Source organism: Marmota marmota, unplaced genomic scaffold (assembly GCF_001458135.2).
Source record: "Marmota marmota marmota unplaced genomic scaffold, marMar, whole genome shotgun sequence".
Lineage (NCBI taxonomy): Eukaryota > Metazoa > Chordata > Mammalia > Rodentia > Sciuridae > Marmota > Marmota marmota.
This window is the reverse complement of record NW_025999982.1, coordinates 13,310,796-13,329,241: the sequence shown is the minus strand read 5'-3', so window position 1 is coordinate 13,329,241 and position 18,446 is coordinate 13,310,796. Positions and strand designations below refer to the sequence as shown.

Sequence of the window (18,446 nt, the reverse complement as noted above, 5' to 3'; positions counted from 1 at the left end):
ATGAGAGATCAAAGGAGAGAACAAAAGTAGCTTATAACAAAAAACAGCCTTTGAGGACACCAACCGCCGCGGTAGCGCTTTAACTTCTCTCAGCATCACTGACATAAGTGGTTGTCTAGAACAGGCACAGTGCGGAACGTTGTGTGTGTGAACAGGGACAGGCCCCGAGGGAGCGCCAAGTGACGTGCGTTTTAGCCTCTCCACCCGGTGGGGCCTACCAGTTGGGTCCTTGCAGGCTTTCTGGTCCCCCGGCTTCCCTCCCTCTCCATCCTCCAAACCCAGGCAGAGCCCGCCCCCGCTCCCACTGATTGACAGGCGGCGCAGCTACTCCTAGGAGCCTGGCTTCCGTGCTGCAGCCCCGCAGAGGTGACAATCCCGCAGCAGCCAATGGGAGCCAAGAAGCTGGGCGGTCGGCGGCGCGGGTCAGGTGCTTTGCGCGGAGGCTGCTGGCAGGTGAGCCGCTGCGGGTTCAGGGGGCTCCCCCTCGTTCCTCCCGCCACCTCCCGGCTGTGACTCGGTCTACCAGAGGGAGCCTCCTCCAGGCCCTCGCTCCTATTGTCCCCAACCGATGCGGACAGACCGGATCGCTGTGAGGGTAAGAGTCCGGGGGTGGACGGCCTGCCCCCCGGGAGCCCACACGGCTTTATGCGCCCCAGAGCTATCACCCCGCCTTGGTAGCGCGCACCCAGACAGCCCCCGAGGGAACGTTCGCCCGCCTCGGGGGAGGGAGGTCTGGGAACAGGGAACGTACCTTCCAATGCGAACCTTCTCGATTGCTAGCATGGAGCCCAGGTGGAGAAGATGAGGCGATGCAACCCCCTCCCCTTGCTGCCTACCTGCTCTATATATACCCACTCCTCCTTCACCTTCCTCTTCTGCCCTTCGATTGGTGCCCCTTCCCTCCAGGTTTCCAAGGTTGTTTGCGGGGGAAGGATTGAAGGGGAGGAGGAACCCACATCTAGAAATCCCAGGGCTTCGTGCAGCATTTATGCCGTAGAAAAGAAATATGTGATTTCTTTCATCCCCACCCCCATCTCTGTTTTTTGCTTTATGTCATCGATGTGATAATGTTGGTTCTTTCTTCTTACCAAACATCCCTAATCTCTAGACCACACTTATATTTGCTGACTGATTGCCCAAGGAAAGCAGCTTGTTTACCGCAATTATTGAATTTGTTAAAATAGATTAAAGCCAGGTGTTCCACGTAGTCGACTCTTTTGTTTAGCCTTTATTTGGTTGATAGGAGCCTTCTTTGTGTTAGGAAGGTGGGGGAGAAAATTGGTGAAGAAGGGAGAGGGAGGAACATATCCTCAGCCAGATACGTTAGTCAATAAATTCGCATTTTCCAATGTGCACTTTCCTGTTGCGGCTATTTTTAGCTTTCTTCCAGAAACGGAAAAATTAATAGTTTTAATTTTTGAGCCATTTTCTTGAGACCAATACCTAAAACAATTTCAGTTAAAGTAACGTAAAACCAGTTTTTGAAATGAAGTAGAATTATCGCCCTCAGCTAATAATATACATCATTTACAGATTGTACTTCTGAAGGCAAAGCAAACATGCCAAGCAGGTTTATTTACCTTTCTCTCTAAGATGTTAAGGCAAGACATAATCTGTTTTCCGGATTTCAGAATGTCTTCACCATGCTCAAATTAGGAAGATATCAAAAGCTGAATTCAATAAATTTCTTAGCCAACCTTTGGTTAAGTCAGGTTTTGATGGGCTTATAAGTACCTTCCTGCAAGATGGACCCGAGAGGGAGAGAACAAGATCCTTGATTGACTTAATGAGAAACAACAAAGCATACACATGAAATTGTTTCTCCATACTGCCTCTTATTAGCTTTCCTAAATAGAATTAAAAGGTTATTATTGGTTTTGTAGTAATATATGCAAATTAAAAACAGCAATTGTATTCCAAAGAAATCTAATCCTGGGAAATACTTTTTCTGTACATACCACTGATAAGATTAACTGTTGATTAATTGTAACATTAGGAAGGTCAACATCTAATTTAAAAATTATGTTTCTATTTATACTTAGTTTAAAATCTAATCATTTAGTATAGAAGGCTGTATTATTAAAGGAGTACAGAATACATTTGACAAATATATTTGGAAGTCATAAATTGTATTTCACTTCAAGAAACCAAGCTCAAGTACTTTCCTCTGTAGTGATACCTCTATGATGAACCAAACGGTTTGTACTTCTGAAAGCAAAGCAAGCATGCCAAGCAGGTTTATTTACCTCTCTCTATGATATATCAAGGCAAGACAGGATCTATTTTTAAATTTTCAGAATGACTTCACCATGTTCAAATTAGGAAGATGTCAAAAGCTGAATTCAAGAGATTTCTTAGCTAACCTAAGTGTTGGCTTTGAAAAGTATGTTTGTGGAGGGGTGGGTGCTCATGCATGTGTTTAAATAGCACCATTATTGGCTTTACTAATATATATCCTTGTTGCTAAGTTCCATCCATGATGAATATATTCTTAGGTATTTGACTATGTAAAAATTCCTGGTCAGAAGTCTGGATAAAACTGAAAATGTTTCTGAAAAAATTATGTAAATGATATCATATTTAAAAATGCTATTGGGGGCTGGGACTGGGGCTCAGTGGCGGAACACTTGCCTAGCATGTGTGTGGCACTGGGTTCCATCCTTAGCACTGCATACAAAAATTAATAAAAAGGCTTGCTGTCCATCTACAACTACAAAAAAAAATTCATTTTAAATGCTACTGGGAGTTAATTTCAATAATTCCTTTGAGAAAATCCTTAGAAAATAAAATGCAATTAAACTTCTTAGCTTTCTTAAACATGTGGATCCAGGTCTCTTGTTGAAGATGGAGTTCTGTCACACGTCATTCTTCCAGGCTCTGAGCTATGATGTAATTGGAATGACTAAGCAGTATCTTGGGTTGGAGTAAAGCATACAAAACAAATTGCTGCCATTAACTTCTTTATGTTTATTTTACAGATTACCTTACACTGAACTGATCCAGTACCATGAAAATGACTTCAAAGCTTCTCTCAGCGTCTTTTGCACTCACTGCACTAACTCTTTCAACTACATTTTCTCTCCAACCAGACCAGCAAAAGGTCTTGCTAGTTTCATTTGATGGATTCCGTTGGGATTACTTATTTAAAGTTCCAACACCCCATTTTCATTATATTATGAAATACGGTGTTCATGTGAAGCAAGTTACTAATATTTTTATTACAAAGACCTACCCTAACCATTATACTTTGGTCACTGGCCTCTTTGCAGAGAATCATGGGATTGTTGCAAATGACATGTTTGATCCTATTCTGAACAAATCTTTCTCCTTGGATCACATGAATATCTATGATCCCAAGTTTTGGGAAGAAGCAACACCAATATGGATCACAAATCAGAGGGCGGGACATGCTAGTGGTGCAGCCATGTGGCCTGGAGCAGATGTAAAGATCCATAAGAGCTTTCCGACTTACTACATGCCTTACAATGAGTCCGTCTCATTTGAAGACAGAGTTGCCAAAATTATTGAATGGTTTACATCAAAAGAGCCCATAAATCTTGGTCTTCTCTATTGGGAAGACCCAGATGACATGGGCCACCATTTGGGACCTGACAGTCCACTCATGGGGCCTGTCATTTCAGATATTGACCACAAGTTAGGATATCTCATACAGATGCTTAAAAAGGCAAAGTTGTGGAATGTTGTGAACCTAATCATCACAAGTGATCATGGAATGACCCAGTGTTCTAAGGAAAGGGTAATAGAACTTGACCAGTATCTGGATAAAGATCAGTACACCCTGGTTGACCAATCTCCAGTAGCTGCCATCTTGCCAAAAGAAGGTAAGTCTGACCTGAAAGCTGACCTGAAGCTAGATCTGCATTTGCCCAGTGTGTAATGAACAAGTGTTTTCCATTTCTGTGTCTATAGTTGCCTGTGTGATAGTGTTCTGGGATTTAATCCTGAAAGCTGAAAAGATTAAATTTCTTAGAGATTTTTTTCCTTTTTCATAAAATATTGAAATGTATGTTCTCTGTATGTTTATAGCAGTAGGTTTTTTAACTATTTTGGAATCACAGTGATAAAAGCCATTACCTCCCTTCTCGAACTGAGAAAGACATACACAACAACTGAATACAATTATCTTGATTTCATGGAAGCTCTAAAGCCTCCTCTAGACCTTTAAATAGGACCTGCTTAACAGTGCAATAAAGAGAAAGGCTTTTGTTACTCCTAAGATTCATTTTCCTTACATATAAGCAGGGTAAGTAATAACAATACCTTGAACTTTCTATGAACCTCTGCTGGATCCTTGTACCAAACCTGTCACTTCAGCATTGGCTCCATTTTAAGATAGCCGAAGACTTAATATCCTGAGGTCACAAAATGATTGACAGAATATGACTTGGCCCACTCTTCTGATATATTTGCTCACCTTATAAGTTGGTGTTAGGTATCAAAGCTGAGAACAGATTTTTAAAATCTGCAATATCTCACAAAATGTGGATTCTGTCCTTCACAGAGGAATTAAAAGAATCATGGAGCAGTAAATGTTAAAGTATGCACAGATGCCTACACACAAAGTTTCCAACGAATAACAAGTATTATCTTGATATTTAATTGATTTTTAGCCCACCAATTTTCTTTATATAACTGGATTCATGTTCCCTTGTTGGGGTGTGGGAGACAGGGACAAAGCCCCCAAGAAATGGATTTAAAAAACAAGCATTGAAGTCAGTGCCCAGGTGTAGTTCATGTGCAGGTCTGGGAGGACTTCTGCAACACCTCTGGGGTATTGGGACCTTTCTGTTTCACAAGCTGCTGTTTTCCATCATCTTTTCCCAGCCCCACCCTCTATATACCATGTTTTCTTGTCTGAAGATTCTGTCTCTGCACTCCTATACATCAGAACCTAGCTCTTTGTTCTTGTTTAGGGACTGTTGTACCCTGGACATTTTCCTTAGTGTCACAAATAAATACACATGTGTGCATGCATGTGTATACTCATAGTTAAGACTTTAGAGATTTTTTGGTTCTAGGAAAAATCCTCACAGTTCTGTAAGGCGACTTTATTTACAACACAAGAGTAATTATTTCTATTTGTCCCTCAGTATTCTTTTCTCCAAGGTGGTGTGGTTCTATGTCTGGCTGAATTCCGTGATGTTCATCAAGGAGTCTGCTGCCTGAGGTTGGCTGTTCATGGCGATGAGAGCCCTGTTTTGAGTGCCTTTCCTCCTCTCTCTTTAGGTAAATTTAATGAAGTCTATGAAACACTGGCTCATGCTCATCCGAATCTTACTGTTTACAAAAAAGAGGAGATTCCAGAGAGATGGCACTACAAATACAACGATCGAATTCAACCAATCATAGCAGTGGCTGACGAAGGGTGGTATATTTTACAGAATAAGTCAGATGACTTTCTGTGTGAGTATGTTATAGTATTTCTTCCCATTCTGCATCGTTTTTTGCTAACATGGAGGCTGTGGATAATACAGCAGTTTACTTGCTGATATTTTTACTCTGTTACCTTAAATGTTGAAGGACCAATGTTGTATCAGTATTTAACTATCTAGATATGTTTTTAGATATTGGTCCTTGATATACACATAAGAAATGTACAGAACTGTGGGTGTAGCTCAGTGGTAGACTTTTTGCCTAGCATGCGTGAAGTCCTGGGTTTCGTCCCCTGCACCCCCCCCCCAAAAAAAAAAAGAAAAAAATGTACACAACTTTAGGTAGACTTGGGTTCTTATCCTAACATGTTAATTCACTGAAAGAAAAGCAGTTGCATGACAATGTCATTTGTAGTGTATTTGTGACTCATTATAGCAGATGTATACTGGTACCTGGTTTCCGGTTCCTAAAAGCTGTACATACAGATAACAGAACTGTACCCCGATATTTAATGATATCAGGGAAACTGTTTCAAGAAGGTGTTTAAAAATAATTTCCTTGCCATGAGAATAATTTCCACCTTGTTATGTTCTTTTTGTGTACTGTGCAGGTAGTGTTTGTGTTAAAGAGGACTGCTATCTTTGAGATATGTATTTTACAGTTTACATAAATTTAAGAGCATTCTAAACATTTTGGTGTTGTGAACTACATATACACTAGATTGGTCACCTTTATTTTTGACAGAACACTTCAGTACTATTTCTATTATATTATGTTAATTTATTCAACAAATAGTTAAATATTGGCTACTGTAGTCCTTGTCAACCAGAGTACCACAAGATAATTAAGCGCTAAAGTCCAAAAGCAGTGGTTATCAAATTGTGTTTTCTGGCCCTGCAGTATCAAAAGTACCTGAGAATGACAGAAATGCACATTCTTGGGCCCAATCCAGATTTACTAAACTAGAAACCATGAGGGTAGAGCTTAACAATGTGTGTGTTCACATGTCTCATCTACAAAGTTTGAGAACCACTGCCCTTAGTCATCTCTTATTAAATTATTGCCTACTACCTGGGCATACACTGTAATCCCAGATACTCGGGAGGCTGAGACAGGAGGATTGCAAGTTCAAGGCCAGCCTGGGCAACATAGCAAGACGCCCATCTCAAAAGAAAGGTATTACATATTATGTACTGAGTCAAGCATTTATGATAGGTACTACCACTACAAAACAAACTCTAAAGAGAAAGGTCATATACAAGTCATACTGGTTTAATTTTAAATCTTATTTTCTAATAAGAAGTGTGATATGAGATAATTCTCTTTATCTTCATGACAGAGAATCTAGATACCAACTTCTCATAGAAACAAACATAGCAACCATTTGGTCAATTGCAGATTATATAATTTGTCTTGTATCCTGATATGCTAGGCCTACATGCCTTTAAAAGGCAGCTTTTATCATGCAGTTTTCATCCTTCAATTTTCTATCACTTGATACAAATGTCAGAAGATCCTAAAGGTTTTACTGTATTTGTAACCACACTAAAGCACTCAATGTTAAATTGGATCCAGATCCAAGCCACCATAGTCAAGATTTTTTCCACTCTACTTACAAGTCCTGACCTATTTTTTAGTAGTGAATTGTAGCTTTAGCTAAAGATTAGATTTCTGTGGCATCTTTTGTTTTTCTTTATGTATTGTTTTTCCTTTGTACTGGTAATTATGAGTTTATTGTTTTCATAATCAAGTCTAAGAACACCCTTATCTTTATAATAAAAATTAGACATAGTAGGCACCCAATAAATATTTGCTGAATATTAGTTTGCCAGCCACAAAAAAGAAAGAAATTCATGTCTCCCTGACTTGGTTTGGCTTTGCCTATGTCTTGCCTCTGCTGCTTAAGGTAGTACTGGACTGTGAAAAACATTTGTGATCATTTGACCTTTCATTTCCCGAAGTAAATTATGGGGTTGACAACAGCAGAGATTGTAAAAGATTATTTTATTTTTAAAGTCAAATTAGATCAAATTTGCATTTTAAGTTCAGAACTTGACCATACAACAGTTATTTCCATTTTAATGCCATCTGGTTGGCTAACTTATTCATGCATTTTCTCTTTACAGTAGGCAACCATGGTTATGATAATGCATTAGCAGAAATGCATCCAATATTTTTAGCCCACGGTCCTGCCTTCAGAAAGAATTTCACAAAAGAAGCCATGAACTCCACAGATCTGTACCCACTGCTGTGCCATCTCCTCAATATCACCGCTATGCCACACAATGGATCATTCAGGAATGTCCAGGATCTGCTCAATTCAGCATCTCCAAAAGCAATTCCTTATACACAGAGTACCACACTCCTCTTTGGTAATGACCAACTAGGAGAATATGAGCAAGAGGAGTCATACCCTTATTTCATAGGGGTATCTCTTGGCAGCATGATAGTGATTGTATTTTTTGTAATTTTCATTAAACATTTAATTCATAGTCAAGTACCTGCCTTACAAGATATGCAGGCTGAAATTGCTCAACCATTATTACAAGCTTAATGCTTCTTTGAAATGGAATTGCATATCGAAGTGGAGATTGCATAATTATGTCATTGTTTAAAAGTTTCAAATTCTAGGAAACCAGTTTCAGACATCTGCAAAGGCCATCAATCAGTTAATACATGTTTATGCACAGTCACGTAGACATGCACACACACAAACCAAGATACTTACACCTGCAAAGGAGTAAAGATATGAGAGTACTTCTCCATTGTCCTCTTAGGGGTAGATGAGATCTGGCTTTATTTGGACTTGGCACATATAATGTAAATATTTAGCAACTTTGCACTATTTAAAGTACCTTGTACATTGCACTTTAAATTACTCTCCTAGTGGGTACTTTTCTTTGAAATGCACTTTACAGACAATTATGTCTTATAACTTGATTGACAATGACAACTTTTTCACCCATATAGCAGAATACATGCATTTCATGTTCAAAGTGAGATAAATTTCTAGTAATTCCTGAATAATGTAGAAATCTATAAATCTATCTTCTTAAATTGGGAAAACAAGAAGAAAGTTGAAAACTTGAAAATTAAATGTAACAAACTTTGTACCTTGAATTTTGGAGAGATACATTCCCAACAGCAGGTTGCATCTGTGGGCGTTTCTTGTTATGTTTCTTTCCAAAGGACATAGGTTTTGATTCTTTTTTTTTCTTCCATACAGATTCAAATACTGACATGCATTCTAAACATAATTGTTTCTGTCATAAATTATTGCTAGTTCCTGATTAGTCACAGTACTCTGACTTTATAATAACGAAAACACCATGAATATAGGTTTCTTTTCTATATAATCCAGCAGTGGCCTGAAGAGCAGAGATCAGGTACCATCTCTGCAGTGTTTTCTCTTGTCTGTAATTATTTGCTTCTTTGAAAACTAAATCACTATTAATCACATTAAAGGTAAAATAAAACAGTGTGTGTGTTTGTGTGTTTGTTTTGGTAGCACATAGTAACATTACAAACATCTTTAGATTTGATCCATTGAAGATCCAGAGTTGCAAAAGAATACAAACCATATTAGATAAAATATAGGCCACTGGATCCCTGAAAAGAGCTGTGTGGAGTCTGGCAAAAGAATTAGGACCACATGTGGGCTGTTCACACTGTATCCAGCACTGTGGCAAAGGTTACCTAATGGCACAAACTAGTGAAATAACTAGTGGTAACATTGAAACACAGGGGCTGAGATTTATTTAATCCAGTTTCAAGAAATATTTGAATACCCACCATGTGCCTGAAATAAAAGATGAAACCATAAATAGACTCTACTTCTCAGAATTTATTACCTGCCTGGTCATCTCACCCCTCTCATTCCAACAACCTAAAGCTGTGTTTTAGATCACTAGTTAAGCTAGGGATAGGCACAATATTACATATAACTTCTTAAATAAATGAAAATACCCAGAAAATAAGAGTTTTCCTGAAAAAAAAATTAGCAAAATAGACATATGGCCTATAGATATTACTGTGGCTTTATTTTATACCAGTTGGCTAATAAGCAGATGTCATAACCAATTCAAAAAGAAAGGACAAACTGAATATGAAGTGGAAAAAACAAGTGACATAGTTAAAAAGTATAACTGAATTTCAGTGCTTCCTAAAATTAGATGAATGATTTTCAAGTGAAAATGCCAATAAAGAATATTGGCACCTAGTTGGTTTTTTGTTTTGTTTTCATTAAAAACTACTTAATAGGATAGAATGGAATAACTGGGCATAGCCAATATAGGGGGGAAAAGTTACATAACAAATTCCAGAAGTCTGGATTCTGGCTTGGGCTTCCCAGAATGTGTGAGCACTCGTTTGGCTTGCAGCTATGAACGTACCTGCATTATTGCGGGGTCAGTATAGTGACTTGAAGATGAAACTGGACCACTTTAAAGCATTACTATTCAAATGCTGTCTGTATATTTAAACTCTTTAAGTTTATTTTATAATATGCTATCACCTTAGAAGAAGGTATATTCTGTAACATTGATGAGAGCATTAAAATTGTGATGTGAAGATTATTGAATGGTTTATTTGTAGACACCTGTTTTCCTGGCAAACATCAGCAGGAGAGTTTACCTGAAGAAAAATCAATTTTAAACTTTTCTGGGAATGTCTTGTCACTCCTTACCCTTGGATAGCTTTTTAAAATTTTACCTAAAGGTCTGCATGATCAAATCAGCACATGGCAACACAATTTAGACTTGGCTAAGCCTTCTAATTGTAAATAGAAATTTTTAAAATTGATTTAATTTTTTAAATACACGACAGTGGAATGCATTACAATTCTTATTAAACATATAGAGCATAATTTTTTATATCTTTGTATATAAAGTATGATCATGCCAGTTCATGTCTTTATGCATGTACTTTTTCTTTTTGCATTACAATTCTTATTTTATATATATATACATATACATATGTATATATATATATATATATACCACAATTTTTCATATCTCTGTTTGTATGTTGACACCCAATTCATGTCTTCATACATGTACTTTGGATAATGATGTCCATCACATTCCACCATCATTGCTAACCCCCTGCCCCCTCCCCTTCCTTCCCACCCCTCTTCCCTATCTAGAATTCATCTGTTCCTCCCATGCTCCCCCTCCCTACCCCACTATGAGTCAGCCTCCTTATCAGAGAAAACATTCAGCATTTTTTTTTTTTTTTTGGATTGGCTAACTTCACTTAGCATTATCTTCTCCAGCACCATCCATTTACCTGCAAATGCCATAATTTTATTCTCTTTTATTGCTGAGTAAAATTCCATTGTGTATATATGCCACATTTTTTTTAAAGACTGGAGCTCGCCCTCACATTTCTGCTCAACACCATCCCCCTTTATAGCCATTTTATTACATTTATTAATATGATTTTTTCCTATTCAGTGTATTTCTTCTCCCTCTGCTGTCATCTAAGTTTAAATTACTTCTCAAAATGCTTTTTGATGCTTTAGAGTAAAGCCAGGATCCTACTGTTAGTTTCAGTTTCTTACAAGAGTCTATTCTTTCTAGGAAAGTCTAATGAAAGACCTAGCTCTGCTAATTGTCAAATGTTTCCAGTTACTTATTAGTTAAGAGGGACAAACTTAATAGAGCTGGAAAGGATCTGGGGCATCAGTCAACCTCTTGATTTAACAAGGGGCCCTGCAAGCTATGAAGTGATTAGCATGATACTAGTGCCAGGGCTGGAAGCAGGACCAGGTTCCCAGGTTCCCTTTAGACTCAGAGCCAAGCTCAGTACAAGTTGGTTTACTTCTGGTTCATCCTAGGAGGCCTCTTGGGGATCCTACCCCAAGCAGGAGGTATTTACCAAGGCTTCTGCCCTTGGCAGGCTCTGTACTACCGCTTTTGACCCTCAACTATGTGAGATTTGTAGCTTCCTTCCAGATAGACAGGCCAATGCTACAAGATGAAAATAGTCCTGAGTGTTGGACTCACTTCTCAGGATTTCATTCTTCACTGAACCTCACCCATAATTTCTCATTGCCTTGTGGGCAATCTGATGCCTTAAGACATTTAAAAAATATTTTAACTTCTGGTCAGAGCAAGATAAAATAGGCCCACTTTTCCTTGCTCCTTCATTTTAAATGGCCATAAACCTTGGAAATGGTGCAATAGACTCTGAAAGGTGACGAGAAGATGACAAGCTGGTTAGGGACTCAATAATTGAGGGAACAGCACAGTGGCAGGGCTCCAACATATTCTCCACCCAAGAGAAGAAAGTCACAGTTGGCCTATAATCCAAATCCTCCATCAAGCAAGATGACAGCCCAAGTAGGCTTATATTTTGCCTGGATTGAAGAGTCTATCTGGCAACATCAGATAAGCCAAGTTCACCAGTCAGGGGAATCAATGTACAAATAATGGGTATTGATTAGGGCCCTGTCAAAAATGAGTCCTTCCCCACCACCAGGACTGCAACTCTCTTCCATGGGGAGGTCCATAGGTGGCAAGCAGAACCCACAAGAGAGGTCCAGCCACAGCAGTCAGTTCTGACAAACCATTTTGTCTCCATAGGCTTTGCCCTACCCAGAGACACCTAAAAATGCGACCCAGTTACAACAAGCATCTGGGCCTGGGAAGTCACTTTCCCTTCACTGCCTGAGACTCCTCCTTTGCCCCAAAATATCATGGGCATGGGGCAAGGGTTTGCAATAAGAGATTCTTATTGTGTAAGATAATCCCACCACACTACTCCCCCACCAAGAGATACTTGGCAGCTGGCCTAGAGAAAATCCTTCTGATCCTTCAGGCAAGAACAGCAAAAGCCAGCAGGAAACTCAGCAGCATCATATTATCCAATCATACCAACATGACACCACAAAGGCTATGAAAATTAAGCTGCTATCACACAGCCCATACAAGTAAGCCAAGACCTACATGCTAACCCTAAATAAAATAAAGAATTTAAAGAAAACCACTGCGATACCAGGATATAACTGAAAATCCACCTGTTGCATCAAGAACCCAGAAAATCACTACTAGAATGAGAAAAGACAACTGATGGCAACACCAAGATTAACTAGATGTTGAGATTATACAAGAAGTTTTATATAGCTGTCACAAAAATATTTCAACAGTCAATAGCAAATTCCCTTTAAAATAAAAAATCCAGCCAAGTGTGGTAGTACATACCTGTAATCTCAGAGGCTCAGGAGACTGAGTCAGGAGGATCACAAGTTCAAAGCCAGCCTTGGCAACTTGGCGAGGCTCTAAGCAACTTCGTAAGACCCTGTCTCTATAAATAAAATATAAAAAGGGGTGGGGATGTGGCTCAGTGGCTAAGCACCCCTGGGTTTAATCCCCAGTACCAAGAGTAAAAAAAATAAATAATAAATTAAAAAGCTGGGCACAGTGGCACACAACTGTAATCTCAGCAATTTAGGCAGCTAAGGCAGGAGGACTGCAAGTTTGAAGCAAGTCTTGGCAACTTAGTAAGACCCTGCCTCAAAATAAAAAATAAAAAAAAGGGCTGGAGTATAGCTGAGTAGTAGCGTACACCTGGGTCTCAATCCCTAGTACCACCAAAGAAATAAAAATGATAAAATGAAAAAGTAGCAGTAAAGAGAAGTTATTTTTAATAATGAAAAATATACCACTGAAAAATATGACAAAAACACCTGACTGGATGGGCTCAATAGTAGAATGGAGTTGGTGGAGGATGACGTTAGTGACCTTGAGTTTAGAATAACAGAATTAAAATACTTTTAACAACCCTTAAGGACCTGCAGAATAGTAAGAAAACATTCAACATTTACATCATTAAAGTTCCACAAGGAGAGGGGAAAGGACGGGGCTGAATGACTACTTGACAAAACAATAGCTAACAACATCACACACTTAACAAAGACACAAATCTATAGATCTAAGAAGTTGAGTGAATCTACCCAAAGATACACACCTATGTACATTATAGTTAAACTTGTGAAAAGATAATGAAAGACTCCTGAAAACAGCCAGAGAGAAACAATGCATTTCCTATAGTGAAACCAAGTCTACTGACAGGAAATTTCCTATCCAAAACCATGGACACTCGAAGGCAGTGACACCATGCATCTCAATAAAATCATTTTCAAAAACTGGCTAATACAGTTAGACTCTCAAAATACCACAAATAAATCAATCATGAAACTGAAAAATGTTAACCCACAGGAAGACAAAAGGAGACATAGAGAAATGAGAACCAGGAGAACACCTAGAAGTCACAAAATGGCAGAGATTAGAAGAATGGAGAAAAAAAGATGCTACAATGTTACTTACAAGAAACTCACTTCATATTTAAGACACAGGTATGTTGAAAACAAAAGGATGGAGTTAGATACAATGTACAAACATTAAACAGCAAGAATAGGTATGTTAGTATCTGATAATGTAGCATTTGGATCCAGAAAATTACTATAAAGAAAGATACAGCATAACGATAAAAATGATAATTTCCTTTTATCATTATAAAATTATAAAACATTTATATAATGTAATATATAACCATTTATAATGATATTCATTCTGGTAGAGGACATAGAAATCCTAAATGTCATAAACTCTAAGCAGCAGAACCTCAAAATGAATGAAGAAAATACCAATAGAATTCAAAGGAAAAATAGGCAAATCACAATTACAGGCTAATACATCTCATTGAGTTAGATGCAAAAAGCCTCAAAAATATTAGCAATCTAACAATGAAAAAATACATTTATACAACATAGCTGAGTGGGATTTATGTCAGGTGGCAAGACTGGTTCAACATTAAAAATCAATGTCAGATTCATTCCACTGCAAATTTCCAATGTACATATATGAATATACTACAGTGAATCTCATCATTATGTAAATCTACAAGACACTATAAAAATAAAGATTAGTATAATAATAAGAAATGGAAGGCATACATATTTGAAAGGAAGAAACAAAATTGTCCCTTTTTTTAGGTAACACAATCATGTTTGTAGAAAATCCCAAAGAACATAAAGAATAAAACAAAAATTCTTAGAACTAATAAGTTCAGCAAACTTATGAGATACAAGATAAACACATCCAAATCAGTCATATTTCTATATACTATCAATGAATGTGTGGATAGTGAAATTTAAATGTAATCCCATGTATATCCACTCCCAAAGAAAATGAAATAGATATAAACATAACAAAACATACAGAATCTGCACCTTGAAAATTGACAAATACAGATGAAAGAAATCAAAGAAGACTGTAAAAAGTAAAGAAACATACTACATTCTCGGATTGGAAGACTCAAAATATTAAATATATCAAGTCTCCAAATTGATCTATAGATTTACTTGAATTCCTATTTCTCAAACTTTCAGCAAGGATTTTTATAGACATAGACAAGGTTTTTCTGATAATTGTATGGACAGCCACAGGCCCTATAACAGCTAAAATGAACTTGAAAAGAATATATTTAAGAATCACTTTACTGGATATTAAGTCCCAGATTATAGATCAAGACAGTGTAATAGACATAGATTAATGGGACAGAAGACAGAACCATAAATAAACCCACATAAATATTCTCAACTGATTTTTGACAAAAATTTGAAGGCAATGAAATGGAGAATGTGCAGCCTTTTCAACAAAGGGTGGGTGGAGAAACTGAACATGCACAGGTAAACAAAGAAACCCTCATGCCTTATATAAAACGTATCTCGAAATAGATCATAGACTTAAATTAAAAATAACAACTTTAAGGGAAAAAATAAGACAAAGTCTTCAGAACCCAGAGTGAGGCAAATAAAGGTACCATCCATAAATTAAAAAATTGACAAGTTGGCCCTTATTGAAATGAACTCTCAAAACTCAAGAGTAAAGTACAAACAATTCAATTCAAAAAGAGAAAAAAACATGAATAGGCATCTCACCAAAGAAGTAGATGGCAAACAAATTCATGAAAATATGTGCAACATCATATCAGCAATTGGGAAATGTAATTAAAACTACAATGAAATATCACAACATATCTAGCCAAACAGCTAAAATCAAAAAGTGATAATATTAAATACTGATGAGGATACACAGAAACTGGATCACTCATGCATTGTTCCTGGGAATATAAAATGGTACAGTCATGGTGGGAAATAATTTGACAATTTCTTATAAAACTATATGTGCATTCCAGCATTTGCAGTCTTGGGATTATTTGAGAAAAAATAAATACTTACGTCCATGAAAAACCTGCAGACAAATGTTCATAATAGTTTTATGTATACCTACCAAACACTAGAATTGGATACCCTTCATTTAACTGAACAAACTATGCTACAAAAATTCCATGAAAAATTTGTCAGCAATAAAAAAAAGAACATATTATTGCTATGAACAACAATTTGGATGACTCTCCAGGGAATTATGCTGAGTGGAAAAACCAAAGCCGAAAATGCATTTTATTACCTGTATATGATTGTGTGTGGATTCTCCATAGATAGTGTGTATCCATCACAGTCAAGAATCTTGTTATGGACTAACATTAGTTTTATCATTATTAGATTTGATAAGTATCATATTCACTTCAAAAATTCATATTTCTGTTTCTAAAACTTAAGCTGTATGAGGCAAATAACACCATGACAAGAGGCATCGAAAAAAAATATTGTCTGTGGGGCCTGATTTTTTTTTTCACAATAGCTTACAGTTTTCCCAATCTTTTGGGACATAGAAATTTGTATGGGTGACTGTGTGAGATGACGGATATATGTTAATTTTCTTCATATGGTAACTACCTTAATGTCTACATTTATAACATTTTTCATAACTTATACAATAAGTTTTATTTTAAAAATAAAAATGATCAGCAGGTAAAAGAAGAAATTGGTCTGTTTTAATTTAATTTCTCTATGGGAGTGATTTCATTCAATATTTTCCTAGGAAATTATCTTTCATTTATATCTGCAAGTTATTTGTGCTAAAGAGTATAAAGTAGGCTCCTATGGTTTTTAAAATGTATTCTTTTTAAAACATCCACACCTTCTCTCCTTCTAACACTCCCTCTTTGATTAGTTTAGCTTCTCAGACTCTCAACTGCCTCTTCCAATGTTCACAGATGACATCAGGGACTCGTGTCTATAGTTTTCTTCTTTCTTTTGAATTTTGGCCTCTTGATTCACTTTCTTTGAAGTTCCTCAATGCTCAATCTTTTATATTTGTAATATAAATAGTAAGAGGACTCTTTCAATCACATAGTCTATCACATAGTTTGCCATTACTGGAAACACAATTACTACATATCCTTTTAAGAGTTTAAAAAAGAAAAAAAGTCCTGAGGAAGGTGCAGGATAAATCCTCACAGAAATTCTGAGTGTAAATCAACATTTGTTCTCTTCAGTGGATAATTCAAATACTTAAGTCTTATGGGTCAGATATGAGGTGCCCCCAAAAAGCTCATGTATATAGGTGACTGTATGACCAATGTGATTCTGCAACCTGTACAATCAGAAAAATGAGAAATTATACCCCATTTGATTCAAATGTATGAAAGGTCAAGATCATTGTACTGCCATGTGTAACTAATAAAAAAAAGACAATGCAAGAAAATTTAGAGGTGAAATGATTGGGTTATGAGAGTCTTATCCTAATCAGTGCACTAATCGCTGACATGGATTAATTAGTTGATAACTGTAGACAGATATGATATGGCTAGAGGAGGCAGGCCTCTGGCGGTGTGCCTTTGAAGTATATATTTTGTCCCTGGTGAGTGGAGCTCTGCTTCCTGATTGCTATGTCCTAGACTGCTTTTCTCCTCCATGACCTTCCACCATAATGTTCTGCCTCACCTAGGGCCAAGAGCAATGGAGTTGGCCATCTATGAACTGAGACCTTTGAAATTGTGATCACCAAATAATCTTTTCCTCCTCAAATATTGTTCTTGTCAGGTCTTTTGGTCATCAGGGCCAAAAAGCTAGCTAAAACTCTAAGTGCATCAGCCACACTATGTCTAACTGCTAAGAACCCCTTTATAAAATGTGCATGTGCATAGTGCGGTTATCCAGGTTTGTTTGGCAGTTAATTTTGATTGATCCTTTCCATCACCCCTTGTCTATGAAAGTGAGGTTAAGCATGGCAGAAATGAAAAAATGCTGATTAAATAACTAGCAATCCAGATCTTTCATATAGAAAGGAGGACTGGAGACATGTATATATCTGTCTATAATTATCATAGAGCTGTCAGTAGAAGAGTTCAGTAAGTTCAATTTATTGATGGAGAAAATCAGATTTTAAAGGTCAAAAAGAAGATGTTTGGAAATGCAGAAAGTATGAGTGGCAGTTTGGCTTACTCTGTCGGTGAAGACTGCCTTTGCCTCCCAGGAAATTTTGACTTTGGGACATGAGTTATAAGACAAGTAGATTTGACACTAACAATCATCTATGCATGCATACATTAGGGTAGAAATTAGAATATTTGTATGCCCACATCCCAGGACCCAGTTGGAACATTTGGATTCTCACATACCCTCCCAAGCAACAGCTATGTGTGTTGGTGGGAAGAGAGAAAGCTGGTACAGGGAAGCACAGGGCTTAGAAAAATTACTCTTAATCCAAGGATCTCAGAGGCAAGAGTTAAGCCATAAGTAATTTGTTGGTATAAAGTTTTCCCACTTTTTAAAGAACTCTCTTTCAAAGTAAAGAAAGTATCTTTTATGTTTTTCCCACAGTTCTTAGCAGCGTTCACTGAACATAAAAACATAAAATGAATTAATCTCTCTTCTCCTAAAGGGAACTGTGGTTGAATCTACGTTCGTCTGAATAAGTTATTAAGTACTTTTAGCCACAAATGAAACAAAGCTTAAATACTATAACCACTCCTCTACTGTTTGGCAATCAGCTTTTAAAACTTCTTCCCTTCTACTTTAAGTCAATAAATTACAGTTCTGGAGGCTCTGCAACTTCTTTCCAATGATGTTTTTGTACTGGACTGTACATTTTATACACTGTTTTAAATTTCTAGTTAAATGTTACATTTTGGGTCCAGGGTTT

The 18,446-nt window shown here is 37.2% G+C and overlaps 1 protein-coding gene across 3 annotated transcripts; it reads left to right on the top strand.

Moving 5' to 3' along the window:
• Nucleotides 1–303: 303 nt before the first annotated feature.
• Enpp5 (ectonucleotide pyrophosphatase/phosphodiesterase family member 5) lies at nucleotides 304–8,714 on the top strand. Of its 3 annotated transcripts, none has more exons than XM_048805412.1 (4): nucleotides 304–453; nucleotides 2,979–3,842; nucleotides 5,248–5,424; nucleotides 7,521–8,714. In XM_048805412.1, exons 2-4 carry the CDS (start codon nucleotides 3,008–3,010, stop codon nucleotides 7,946–7,948), a joined length of 1,440 nt encoding a protein of 479 aa, XP_048661369.1. In that variant the 5' UTR covers nucleotides 304–453; nucleotides 2,979–3,007; the 3' UTR covers nucleotides 7,949–8,714. The 3 variants fall into 3 exon arrangements, with proteins under 3 accessions (XP_048661369.1, XP_015343304.1, XP_048661370.1); XM_015487818.2 differs by lacking the exon at nucleotides 304–453 and adding an exon at nucleotides 460–595; XM_048805413.1 differs by lacking the exons at nucleotides 304–453; nucleotides 7,521–8,714 and adding an exon at nucleotides 460–595 and having other exon boundaries at nucleotides 5,248–5,698.
• Nucleotides 8,715–18,446: the final 9,732 nt, after the last annotated feature.

Excerpts from the sequence above, each read along its gene's own strand:
- Enpp5 (XM_048805412.1), top strand. The coding sequence starts at position 3,008 with ATGAAAATGACTTCAAAGCTTCTCTCAGCGTCTTTTGCACTCACTGCA. Across the intron at positions 3,843-5,247 it reads TGCCATCTTGCCAAAAGAAG|GTAAATTTAATGAAGTCTAT; the intron begins GTAAGTCTGACC and ends CTCTCTCTTTAG. Across the intron at positions 5,425-7,520 it reads TAAGTCAGATGACTTTCTGT|TAGGCAACCATGGTTATGAT; the intron begins GTGAGTATGTTA and ends TTCTCTTTACAG.